Genomic DNA, 12,373 nt, shown 5'->3' with positions numbered 1-12,373 from the left:
TTAGTTTAAAGTTTTCAATAATAAAAGTTTGCAATCTCCCTCATGGTCTCAATCGAATCATTAACATTCCCCAATGAATTGATGCCATTGCAACGTCATTTCCTAAAAAAAACAAAAGATAAAAAACATGTACCATGTAACTTACTACAACTATAAAATAGATACTATACTTTTAAAGAGTTAAAGTTGGGTGCAACAATATTTACCTTTCGCTTAAGCAGGATCAACATTACTTTTAAGTATTCAAAAAAATCAATTATTCTTCATCATAAAATTGGAAAAAAAATAATTAAATCAATAATACAATAACAAATAAAAATCAAATCACACATAAAAGAAATAACAAACTAGTTTAAAGCAATAAATCATTAATTTTTTTTTACCATTGAACTAGTTGTATCTTTAGAATCCCTCTTCAACCGATCAGAAGTACAAATCAATGCCTCCACGGTCACTAGTAGCAGTCTACTACGAATTTCATTAACCACTTGGCCACCGGTACTAATCTTTAATCACCGTATAATCATCTTCCTCTGCTTGTGCTTGGGTTGTTTCATGTATCCCATCTTGGGCCCTACAATCAACTGCAGACATTTGAGCAGAAAGATTTGGTATACCTGAAGAATTCTGTTTTGAAAATGTGCCAATACTTTTTTCTTAGCCTCATTGGCTGCTTTCCCATTGCAGCATATCTTTTTTCTTGTGATGATAACATATTTGACATGAACAAAACATCAAATCATTCACTAAAAACAAATAAATAAAAACTAAAAAACCAATTTACAAACATCAGCTTTTGTACTCCAATTTACAAACACCACTAAAAGAGCATAATAGTCATCTCAAAAAATTTAGTAGGTCAATTGTGTAAGAAATGACTCATTACATCATCTTTTATACTCCATGAAAGACACACAAAAGCACGTGCATGAACACGGATAAGTCTGCACAAACCCCCGTCACCTCTGCATGCACAAACTCAACATTTCTCTTCATTATCCATTTCGTATAACAGTTCATTTTTATGCAGTGGTGCTGCTGCTTAGCATGCAGAGCTGACCATCCTTCTCAACATTTCTCGAGATGGACAGCGCCACAACGCACGTCCGAAAAAATGTTAAGATGGATGGCTATCAGGTGGTGACACGGTGTGCAATGTGGTTTTCATATAATCCAAAATTTCAGAATAATCATCTGGATACAGATTAAAAGAAAGAAAAAAAGAGCATAACACAGATTTAAGTGGTTCACCACACCAGTTTGTGTGGCTACATCCACCTATCCATGGAAGCAAATGACAAGATATTCCACTATAATTAAAAATGTTACAAAATAATAATGAGTAGAACACCTCTCAGCTCACTCTCAATTCCACACTAATGGAGACAAAAAACACTGAAAATCTTAGCCAACCAAAACTAGAACCATCAAAATGAACAAAAAAAACTCTTTAAGAAGCTGGTGCTGCTTGTGGAGAAACAATGGCTCATTCTGATTACCAAAAAAAATCACCACTGGCCCATTGATGAAAAGAGAAACAAGATCAAAGAAACACAAATTTAACGTGGCTCACATCATATGATCCTACATCCACGACCAGGCAAACACACTCTCTCTTGAGATTTTTATTGATTGTCTTTTACTGGTTACATGCCTCTTCTTATAGAGAGCAGAACGACTTTCACGCAGTAAAGAGATAACACTTAAGGTAACAAAGGATAACGAAGGATATCGATAAGCTAGAAACACGATAATGATGGAAACAAATCACCGCTTGCCTAACTGCCTCCTCCGTGATGCCTAGTGAGCCATCTTGCATTCCATCACTCCCCCTCAAATGGGGCGTATACATCGTAGCAACCCCACTTGCTAAGAGCAATAGCAAGTTGTTTAGTCAAACTTTTGCTTAGCTCGTCTGCCAATTGGTTCTAACTCTGAGTATATGGAGTTTGAATTTCGTCATTCTGGACCTTTTCTCTTACAAAATGACAATATATCTCTGTGTTTCGTTCTATCCTGAAACACACGCAGTACATCAGAATGGGTGATGAGAACATGAGTCCCATTTCAGTCAATAATATTTTTATCCACATAATCTTGCCAGCTGTAGCGGCCATGGCTCGATACTCTGCTTCAACACTAAATCTCGAAACTACCTTTTGCCTTTTACTCCTCTAAGATACAAGATCATCTCCTATATACACACAATATACCGTAGTGGATCTGTGATCTATACTGCCTGCCCAGTCTGCATCTGAATAACCTCTTATTTTTACATGGTTATTCCTTTTGTACCATAAACCCTGACCCGAAGATTTTTTTCAAGTATCTCAAAATACGATCAACCATATTTAAGTGAGATTTGCAGGGGTTGTGCATATGCTGACTGACCAGTCTAACTGCGTGAGTGATGTCAGGTCTGGTCATAGTTAGATAAATAAGTTTCCCTACAAGTCTTTGATACTGGGTAATATCTGAGATGAGCTCATCACCTTGGTTTCTGAAGTTGCTTTCAAGAGGAGTATCCTTAGGACGACTGCCTATCTTCCCTGTTTCCTTTAGCAAGTCTAGAGTATATTTTCTCAATCACATAAGAATTCCATTTTTTGAATGAGCAAACTCAATCCCTAGGAAATATCTTAGTCTGCCAAGGTCTTTAATGTCAAATTCTTTTTGAAGCATTTTTTTGGTCATTTGAATGTGGCTAGCATTGTTTCCTGTGATTATCAGGTCATCAACATATATGAAAACAAGAACCAAATGGTCTCCATCCCTGCAAATGAACAATGAATTGTCTGCCTTGCATCTGGCAAACTTATTTTCTTCTAGTGCCTTACTTGATTTGAAGTTCCATGCTCGTGGGGACTGTTTTATCCCGTAAATAGATTTTCTAAGTTTACAAATAAGATTTGACAACTCTTGGGGGTGCCCCTATGGTATCTTCATATAGACTTCTTCCTGCAATTCTTCCTGTAAAAATGCATTTTTTACATCCATTTTAAATAATGGCCAATTTAAATTACATGCAACTGAAAGCAATACCTGAACCATGTTCATTTTTGCTACGAGAGCAAACGTCTCCTCATAGTCTAGACCTTGAGTTTGCATGTAGCCTTTGGCCATCAACCTTGCTTTGTGCCTTTCTATTGTCCCGTCATGATTATATTTTATCTTGAATATCCATCAACACCCTACACTTTTCTTCTCTTTTGGAAGAGTAGTTAAATACCAAGTATGGTTCTTATGTAGCGCTTTGAGTTCTTCTTTCATTGCCTTACGTCAGACCAAGCTCTTTTTTGCCTCTTCATATGTCGATGGTTCCTGCTGCAGGATACTTAAAAAAGCATGATATTCACCTGAAATATTTTTATATGACAACTATTTTTCTATAAGATGAGTAACAACTTTATACGTAACATAATCATTCAACTATTTTGGTGTATGACTAGAAAGTTGAGACCTCCTTAGTTCAGCATTGTTATGCTTAATTTCACTTTCATCAGGGACTAAGGGCTGATTACCAGATGGAGACTGAGAATCAGTTTCATCGGATGGAGACTGAGAATCAATTTCTGACTATTCGCTATTTTGATGTATTTCAGACATGACGACCAGATCATCATAAACGTTTGGGAGAACTATCTCCCCCTGTCTATCATTATTCTCATAAGAATTTTTGAAGAAAGGGGTAAATTCATCAAATTTGACATCTCTCGAAATATATAGTTTCTTTTCTTCTAGACTATAGCACCTATTACCCTTTTTGTCTGTAGCATATCCAATAAACACGCATTTGCGAGCTTTGAGGCTAAGCTTATCACGTTCAGTCTTGTCAATCATAACAAAGATGGTGCATCCAAATATTCTAAAATGTTCAACACCAATCATGTGCCCTCTAAGAACTTGAAGGGGAGATTTCCCATTCAACCGGCTACTAGGTAGTCGATTTATGAGATACCAAGCAGTCATAGCAGCTTCGCGCCAAAAGGATTTGGGCATATGAGCTTGGAAAAGCATAGATCTGGTGGTTTCAAGAAGATGGTGATTCTTCCTCTCTGCAACGCCATTTTGCTGAGGAGTTTTGACGCAAGTATACTGATGTTTCATCCCACTATTGTTTTTAAAATTATCAAAGAACCTGTTTTTAAATTCAGTCCCGTTATCTGTACGCAGGCATTTGATGAAGGTATCATATTGAGTTCCAATCATATTGTAAAAAATCTCAAATTTTTCAAAAACTTGGTCTTTGGTTTTCAGTAAATATAGCCAAGTGGTTTTTGAAAAATCATCAATAATCGACAAATAAAACTTGAATCCATTATATTACTCTATGGGTGCAAGCCCCCAAACATCAGCATGCACTAAATCAAACAGTTTATTAGCCATGCTTTTAGACAAACCAAATGAAGGGCATGATATTTTAGAGTACTGGCATACATCACACATACTCTGATCAATAGTAACATTAGGCATTAGGACTAAGAGAGACCTACTAGATGGATGACCCAACCACAGATGTCATAGTTGACCATCCTTGGAGAAAAATGTCATCATAGCTGGAGATTTCTATTGGTCTATCACATATGGTCCACGCTCCATTTTTCCCTCGCCAATCTTCAGATTTGTCGTCCTGTCCTGGAAAAATACATCAAACAAAGTAAAAACGACATTGCAATTAAGATCCTGAGTCAACCTTGACACAGATAGAAGATTTGAAGCAAGGTCTGGCATATAGAGAGTTTTAAAACTTTTTCCAAGAATCTTGGTTTCACACATCCCCTTAACTGATATTCCGGATCCATTGGCTATAGTGACCATTCTTAAAATTATGAACGTCTTCTACCTTTTTAACCTTGCTGCATGTATATTCTGAAGCTCCCGAATCCACAATCCACACATTAGGGGTAAAATGAAATGAGGATGAGACCATACCTAAACTTTTACTTATAGTAACGACCGAGGCAGCGATGGCGGGTTCAGAACTTTGCTTGCCGAGACCATACCTAAACTTTTACTTATAGTAGCCAACGTGATTTCTTGAGATTTTTCTTCAACTCGAGCAACTTGAGCTTTTACAGGCTCCTTATCTCTCTCACTACTCCCTGGCTTCCCATGAATTTTCCAACACCTTTCCCTCACATGGCTTTCTATTTTACAATAGGTACAAATGGGTTTTTTTCCTTTTTTGTTATAGTTTTCATATTTTTTATTATGATGGGTGGTGAAAGCATTGAAAGACACTTTTTCTCTTTGATCCTCTTGAGACCGAGATTTCAGTTTCCTGTTCATCACTTTTCTACGGGATTCTTCCCTCATTATCATCAAGCAGACATTAGATAAAGATGGAAACTTTGAGGCCATAAGAATTTGACTACGAAGGTGTTGGTAATTTGGTCCTAGACCAACAACAACCTGAAAAGTTTCCGCATGTTCTTTCAATTTTTTAAGATCCACAAAGTCATGATAAGAGCTTGTTAGAGAGTCAAACTTGTCCCACGTACTTTTTAACTTGATGAGATACACACCAAAGGGCATCATTTTTTTTGTATTCATGTTTGCCTTGATTCCTTTCACTATATAGGTCACGGGCAGCGCCCCAAATTTCTTGGGCAGTATTCAAGAATAAGAAGTCTTCTGCAATAGAGGTCTCCATAGAGTTTAATAACCACGACATCACTAAATCATTGGAACTTTGCCATTCCTCAAGTTGAAGGCTGGCTTCCTCAAGACGTAAACTCTTCTCAATGATAAATCTTAGCTTAGATTTTCCACTGAGATAGAGTCCAACGGATTTAGCCCACGATAAATAATTTTAGCCATTTAGCAAGATAGAAGTGATCTTGAGGTTCGGAGTTACCTGCTGATGAATAAAAAAAAATTGACATTACCCCTGCTTGGTGCGTCGGTGCCACCACTGCTTGGGATCTGCCGATCGTTATTAACCATGAGGAGTGCCAGAAACTAGAAACCCGGAAAACATGATCAGTACATCTCTTGCTTTGATACCATGATGAAAAGAGAAACAAGATCAAAGAAACACAAATTTAACGTGGTTAGGATCATATGATCCTACGTCCTTGACCAGGCAAACAGGCAATCCCTTTGAGATTTTTATTGATTGTCTTTTACTGGTTACAGGCCTCTTCTTATAGAGAGCAAAACGACTTTCACGCAGTAAAGAGATAACACTTAAGGTAACAAAGGATAAGGAAAGATATCGATAAAGCTGAAAACACGATAATGATGGAAACAAATCACCGCTTGCCTAACTGCCTCCTCTGTGATGCCTGGTGAGCCATCTTGCATTCCATCACCCATTCTGATTACCAAAAATCTCAAATACCACTGGCTTCCAATGTAGACTCCTCTTTTGAAGCTGGGTCACAAAAATGATTAATACTTCAAAGTTCAAACTATTAAAAAATAAAAAAGACATTTGATTATTCAGTTCTATAAATAATTTTGGAATCAACAGACACTCTAATAATTTAGAAGAAAACATTTGATGTTAAAGCACACCACTGTAATAACTTGATACTGTTCAGTTTTTCAATAACTTTTGGCATCAATATCAAACCAAAATAGTATCTTGATTCAATATCAAGCCAAAATAGTATATTGATTCGTCTAAAAAAAAAAATAAAGGCAAGTTATTTGCATGAGAAAACTGCAACCAGATTAGGTTTTGATATGGATAAAAATGAAACCAGGTTAAAATGCTGAGTTGATTTTTATTTGAATCGGCAAAACCATTCAATTTAAAGGATCTACCAATACTAGTGTATTAGTTTCCCCTTCATGAAACAAAAAGGATGAAGAAGAAAAAAAGAAAGAAGAGAGATAGAAAGCCACGGCCTCATTAAACTCCCTTACAGTGAACAACAATCAAAAGTTATATATACAGATGAAGAACCATCAGAAGGAAAAGGAAGGTGAACACAAAAAATATATGTGCACAAGAGAAAATAAGGAGGAAATCAAGCCGACAACATACTGAGGTTAGGTGTTTGAGGTTGATGATAATAAGAATCAAACACCCGAAACACTCATCTTGAAGCTACGTACTCCTGCCAAGAAGAAGAAGAAGAAGAAGAAGAAGAAGAAGAAGAAGAAGAAGAAGAAGATGAGGGGGGAGGAGTGCACATACCTGCCCACGTATCGAAACAGGGGAGGCACCACCACACAGGGGAGGAGAGTCCGTCGAGAGAAAGAGGCGATGGAGCCGAACCTCGGAGTATGGTGGACAACGAACCGAGGAGCCGGGCTCGGGCTGATTCAAGGGTCGTCGACTGTTGAGGGCTTGGAGCGATGCAAGGGGCATCGGCCGCCGATGGATGGTGCATCCACATCGCAGGTAGTGTCTGCCAGAGACACTGTCTAGCTGCTGGCAGCTATGCAAGGGCCGGAGGGGGAGCACAGACGTGAGCGGCTGTGAGAGGGGAGGGGAAAATCAAAATACTAAGTAACGTGGGGCAGGTCGGGGCGGAGCGGGTCGGGTCCGGTCCTAATACCTGGTCCTGCTCGAGCCAAGCCTTATCGAGTCTTCCAAGCCTTCTTGAGCTCGGCAGGTCGTTCAGGCTCGGCTCGGTAGCTTGTCCGAGCTTTAGCCTACTGTACAGGCTTGGCTCATTTAAGGAACGGCTGAACCCGAGCTGAGCCTTAACCGAGTAGCTCGGCTCGTTGTGCATCCCTAATTTTCCTTATAAAAATGTACGAGATATTATCTAAATTTAGTGGCTAACATTCACTGGTGACCTTATCGCTCATGGAGGTAATCTATGGCCACAATTTCCCAAGTGATTAAGCACAAAATCTGTAGCAAGACATGCTTCTTGTTTATTCAATCTATGTGAGATCTGGCTATCCATGGATGCCCTATCATCCCCGTTCTCTACCCTCACATGTGTAGTTCATGGCTCAACTACAGCTCCACGTCCCAATGATACTCTACAGCTGAGGCCGCCAGCCGTCGTGTCAGCCTCCTCCCACTTAGTCTCTCTTTCCTCTTTCCCCACTAAGAACCCCTCTACCTCCAGAGCAAATCATCACGCCCTTCATAATATCCCCAAGACTTCCTCTCATGGCTTCTTACCAAGAGCTCATAGGATTGACTGCCAAAGAGCTGCAAGTGGCTATGCCGCTGCCCTCGTAGACATGGCGCGGCATGATAATGCGATTGATACATTTGCAGATGATGTTTCCAAGCTAAGAGGCTTGCTTAGAAGCAGTGGCCTGCTCACCATCTTGGTTGATCCCTTCATTGAGAATGTAGCCAAGAAAGGTCTACTGAAAGCAGCTGCAGAGGTGGTTAATCTTCACAAGCATCTGGTGTTTTTCTTGAACATGATGATTGACAAGGGCAAGGTGGAAATGCTGGGGGATATCTTGAAGGAATTCGAGAAGATTTACGATGAACTTAGCGGCACCAAGGTTGTGCTGGTCTCTTCAAGAACCATGCTGGAGGAAGAGGAAGTTCTCAGGATAGCAGAGATGGTGCAGAAGAAGAGTGGTGCTCGGAAGGTGAAGGTAAAGAATGTGCTAGATGAGAGGCTCAATGTAGGTTACATTGTCAGGTATGGGAAAATTGGTGAGGCATGAGCTCAAAGCCTCAACGAGGCTCAATGTAGTATACGAATTAGGTTGATTCGGTTTGAAGTAGCCAAAACCAGTCGTTTTGGGCCCATACACCCAAAGAGCAGACCCAGTAACCGGACTGATTTTAAGGTACTCAGCTACCCAAAACACAACTTGCATCCATCTGCCCACTTGCGCTATGTGTTCTTCATTAATAACATATTTTAAAAAAATCACTGAACTCACCTGTGACTTTTCATTCTGCTTTCCTGTCTACTGTTTCTTTTTTCTCCAGAATTGCTTGAAAGTTCAGCGTTCTTAGAAGAAAACTGCTGTCATATTTAGCACTTTTGACATCACTTTTGTGTTTTGCAATTTTTTTTGAAAAATAGCTGGTATGTTTAGTAGTGGATTTTGTAAAAGGCGCCATTAATGCAAATTGCAGAGAGCATAGTTAACCATGATGCGAAATAAATATGAGAAGCTATGGGTGAAGCAGAAGAAGATAAGCAAAGTGTTAGGAAGTAGCTTGAAGCATGAAGTGAGATTCATTTTGAAAGCCTTTGTAAAAGCATGTGAGAAATGAAAAAAAAATTTAGGGAACAAGGGTGAAGCTAATAGGAAGCTAAAAACAATAAAGATTAACATAAAAAACACAAACAAGAGAAAAGCCGGGAGAAATTTGTGGGAAGCCAAAGGAAATTAGAAAGAGAGAAGTAACAGAGAAACAATTTGATAAGCGAGTGGAAGGCACATTTCCTATGATAACTACTTACAAATGAGAAGCGAGTTTTTCCATACTTCCCCCATCTTCTGAAGAAACGTTGCGCTTCCCTCTTTGGAAGCATGCAACTTCCCCCCTAGGGAGGCACTTTCGGTAACCATGAGTAGGACACATGTGTTTTGGGTAGCCAGTACCACAAAAGATGAGCAGTTTGATTACTGGATTCCTCTCATGCACTGATGATTACACATGCACATGCATGTACTCACCTGTTCTCTCCCACTTGGCTCTGTGTGAGATGCCAAGAAAAATGATACTGGAATATGATTTAGCAGGGTATTTTATCCCCAAGTGGTTGATATCTTCTAAACATATAAAAAAACTTTGTGTTGGCGTTCATCAAAACAGAACTGGAATATAAAAGTAAGAATACATACCGATAGATGCTATTGATGAAACTTGCATGGATGGGTGCTCTCCTCAAACTATTTGACACCTACTATGAGCCTAGGCCATCAAGTCGATGATGAGCAGGACCTTAAACCCAAAAAAAAGAAAAAAAGGAACACCTCTTGATTGTTCTCATCAAGCAATAAGACTCCTTTTTTATAGACTTGAGAAAAGTCTAGTTACCTTGCTTGCAATAACTGTCGTGCAACTCCCATGAATCATGTTATCCCATGATGTCAAACTGGGACACATCATGTTGAATACGATCCATATTCCAACACTTTGATCATGCGTGTATGATTTATGTATGGTAGATACATAGTACCAAATACTTTCAATTTAATCATTTGGAAAATAATATGTAATTTTGATGCAAATTTTGGCCCTCATTTATGCATTTTCCAAAACGCTAGCTTGCAAATCACAGCAGCTACTGGACGTGAATTTCTCGATCAATGGAATTTACTGTATTATATAATAGATTAGCATTATGTTAAAGTATAATTGCCATGAAAAAAAAATGTCTGACTTGGTGCAACCAACTTGGGCCTCCATTTCCTTTGCACGATTGTAATCAGCCATTGTTTTTATATTCTATAATACACGTCCATGATGCTTTATATATCTTAATTGTCATGGGAATCTAATGCATGCATTCGCAAGAAATCAATGAGCTAAAGGCCTCAACTAGGGGATATCTCGAAGCCTAAATATTACCATAATGATCATAATCATTAATGTGATTATCACACTTAATTGTAAGAAAAGAAAAAGAGTTCTTACACACATCATATGATCTGGGTCGACTTTCTATCCTGGTGTAAGAGCAAATATCCATCCTATTTTTGATAAACATTAGGTCCATTACAAGTCTAGTTTTATTTAGTTTACTACGGAGATGATTTTAAAGTTCAAAATACGTAGAGAAATCATGTCATGCCCTTCGCATCGGGCAGCAGATCAGGTCTAAGGACCCGAAATAAAAAACTGTCCAAGGAACCTCGGATGCCACTATCGTCGAAGATGAATGGTAGGTAGATACACGCATTTGCTATCCTATGGGACAAACTAGGATATTGCACTGGGAGAAAAGCACAGTATCACAGTTATCCAATCCATCTGACTACACAAGTAACCCCAAACATTTAGGGCCCCCTCTTTTCACGGGAAATGACCTTTTTTCATATGAAAAAGGGTTCTTTTCCTACCAGAGATTAAACAAAACACCCAAGCAAAACACAGCGTAAAGGTCCAAGCTGGTGGCCGTGGGCCCCAGCTTTTCTTAAGTTTTACATGAAATTCCATTCAGCTTTCCCCAGGAGGTGTATCCAAATCAGCCTCTCTGCTCGTGTCACTACTGTTAGGATCTTAGGATTCTTCAGAATCAGTGTTTGGCAAATTTCTAAGTTAATTGAGATTTTTGATTTTCAAAGCATCCTTGGCATTCATAGAATCCCATTTTATGGTCAGGTTTGGTTCGGATCCAGCTGGAATCAGACTTGACCAGATATTCGGGTATGGTATTGGGTCCGGACCTGGGTTTAATCGGGGTCTACTGTAAGAGAAACCATAACCGGATCCAACAAGAACTACATGAACCATACCCGATAAAATAATATTTTTTATCATTTTTACATTGAAAAATTTTGTGTCTTAATTGGAACTCAGGTCGGGCCCGGGTCTGGTATAAAATTTCACAAACTATACCTGGATCCATGTATTAGTTGGACTTTCGGGTCCAGACCCGAGTCTTAATCGAGTCTTTTTATTTGTCATCGTATCCAGATCCTATAGGGTTTGGTCTGGGTTGGGTCCGGGTAAACCCGACCCATTGACACCCCTAGACAGAGTGCCAGTGGGTCAATCCGAACCTGACTGTATCATAGGAATGCGGCTCAAAAAGTGTGGTCAGTCTTCATATTTTGGTTCGGATATCCCGAATATGGATTAAGGGGAGCCATATTGACCGTAGCCTGTTTCAGTGTCTGCCGTGTACAATTTGCTCACCACGAAATTGGAATCCCTCAGAAAATTATTTGACAATTATCTACCTTGTGAAGGAACTCTAAACAAGGATTTAGGAGGAATTGGTTCAAGAAGACCATTTCCTATTTTCACTGTTTAACCAATTGCTTTGTCGCAAACAACCTAGTGTATGAATTGGAAACCTTGATTCCCATAACTGCTCTTATTCTCTCCTGATGCAGACCTAGATCCAAAGCCCAAACTCCAATTTCTTGACCTTGTGGGACCTACCTGTGGGATGCCCCCTATAGAAATAGCACATCAAAACTCAGTGGGACACTCCTCCTTGGTGCCCCAACCTCATTCAAGGCTCAAGAAGACCTTATAGCCCTCTTGAAGGCTCCCTCTAAAAGTAGTTAATATATTATGACAAGGAAGAAGACTAATTTTGGAGTGTCTAAAATTGGGAGCGCCAGAAATAAAGATAGAGAAGAGTATAATGGGACCCACCTTAGGGGGTGTCCACTATTTTTAGAAGTCCATGAAAGTCAAAGGTGGAATTTAATTATGGAAAAGAGGACTCTAAAAAAGGATTTGGTCCTAGCATGCTTAATCCAGAATAGCCTAAGCCATTTAGGTTTAACTAGTTTTAGCTTTTAC

The 12,373-nt window shown here is 39.1% G+C and overlaps 1 protein-coding gene across 1 annotated transcript; it reads left to right on the top strand.

Annotated features, from left to right (window-relative positions):
- The first annotated feature begins 7,825 nt into the window (after window positions 1-7,825).
- LOC149842551 (ATP synthase delta chain, chloroplastic-like) lies at window positions 7,826-10,521 on the top strand. The gene has a single exon (XM_089999272.1). The coding sequence runs from the start codon at window positions 7,867-7,869 to the stop codon at window positions 8,596-8,598; it is 732 nt and encodes a 243-aa protein (XP_089855398.1). The 5' UTR covers window positions 7,826-7,866; the 3' UTR covers window positions 8,599-10,521.
- Window positions 10,522-12,373: the final 1,852 nt, after the last annotated feature.

This window comes from Nuphar pumila, chromosome 3 (genome assembly GCF_984573655.1).
Source record: "Nuphar pumila chromosome 3, dmNupPumi1.hap1.1, whole genome shotgun sequence".
Lineage (NCBI taxonomy): Eukaryota > Viridiplantae > Streptophyta > Magnoliopsida > Nymphaeales > Nymphaeaceae > Nuphar > Nuphar pumila.
This window is presented reverse-complemented; position numbering and strand designations above follow the sequence as displayed.

Coding starts and splice junctions, on each gene's coding strand:
- LOC149842551 (XM_089999272.1), top strand. CDS start 7,867: ATGGATGCCCTATCATCCCCGTTCTCTACCCTCACATGTGTAGTTCAT.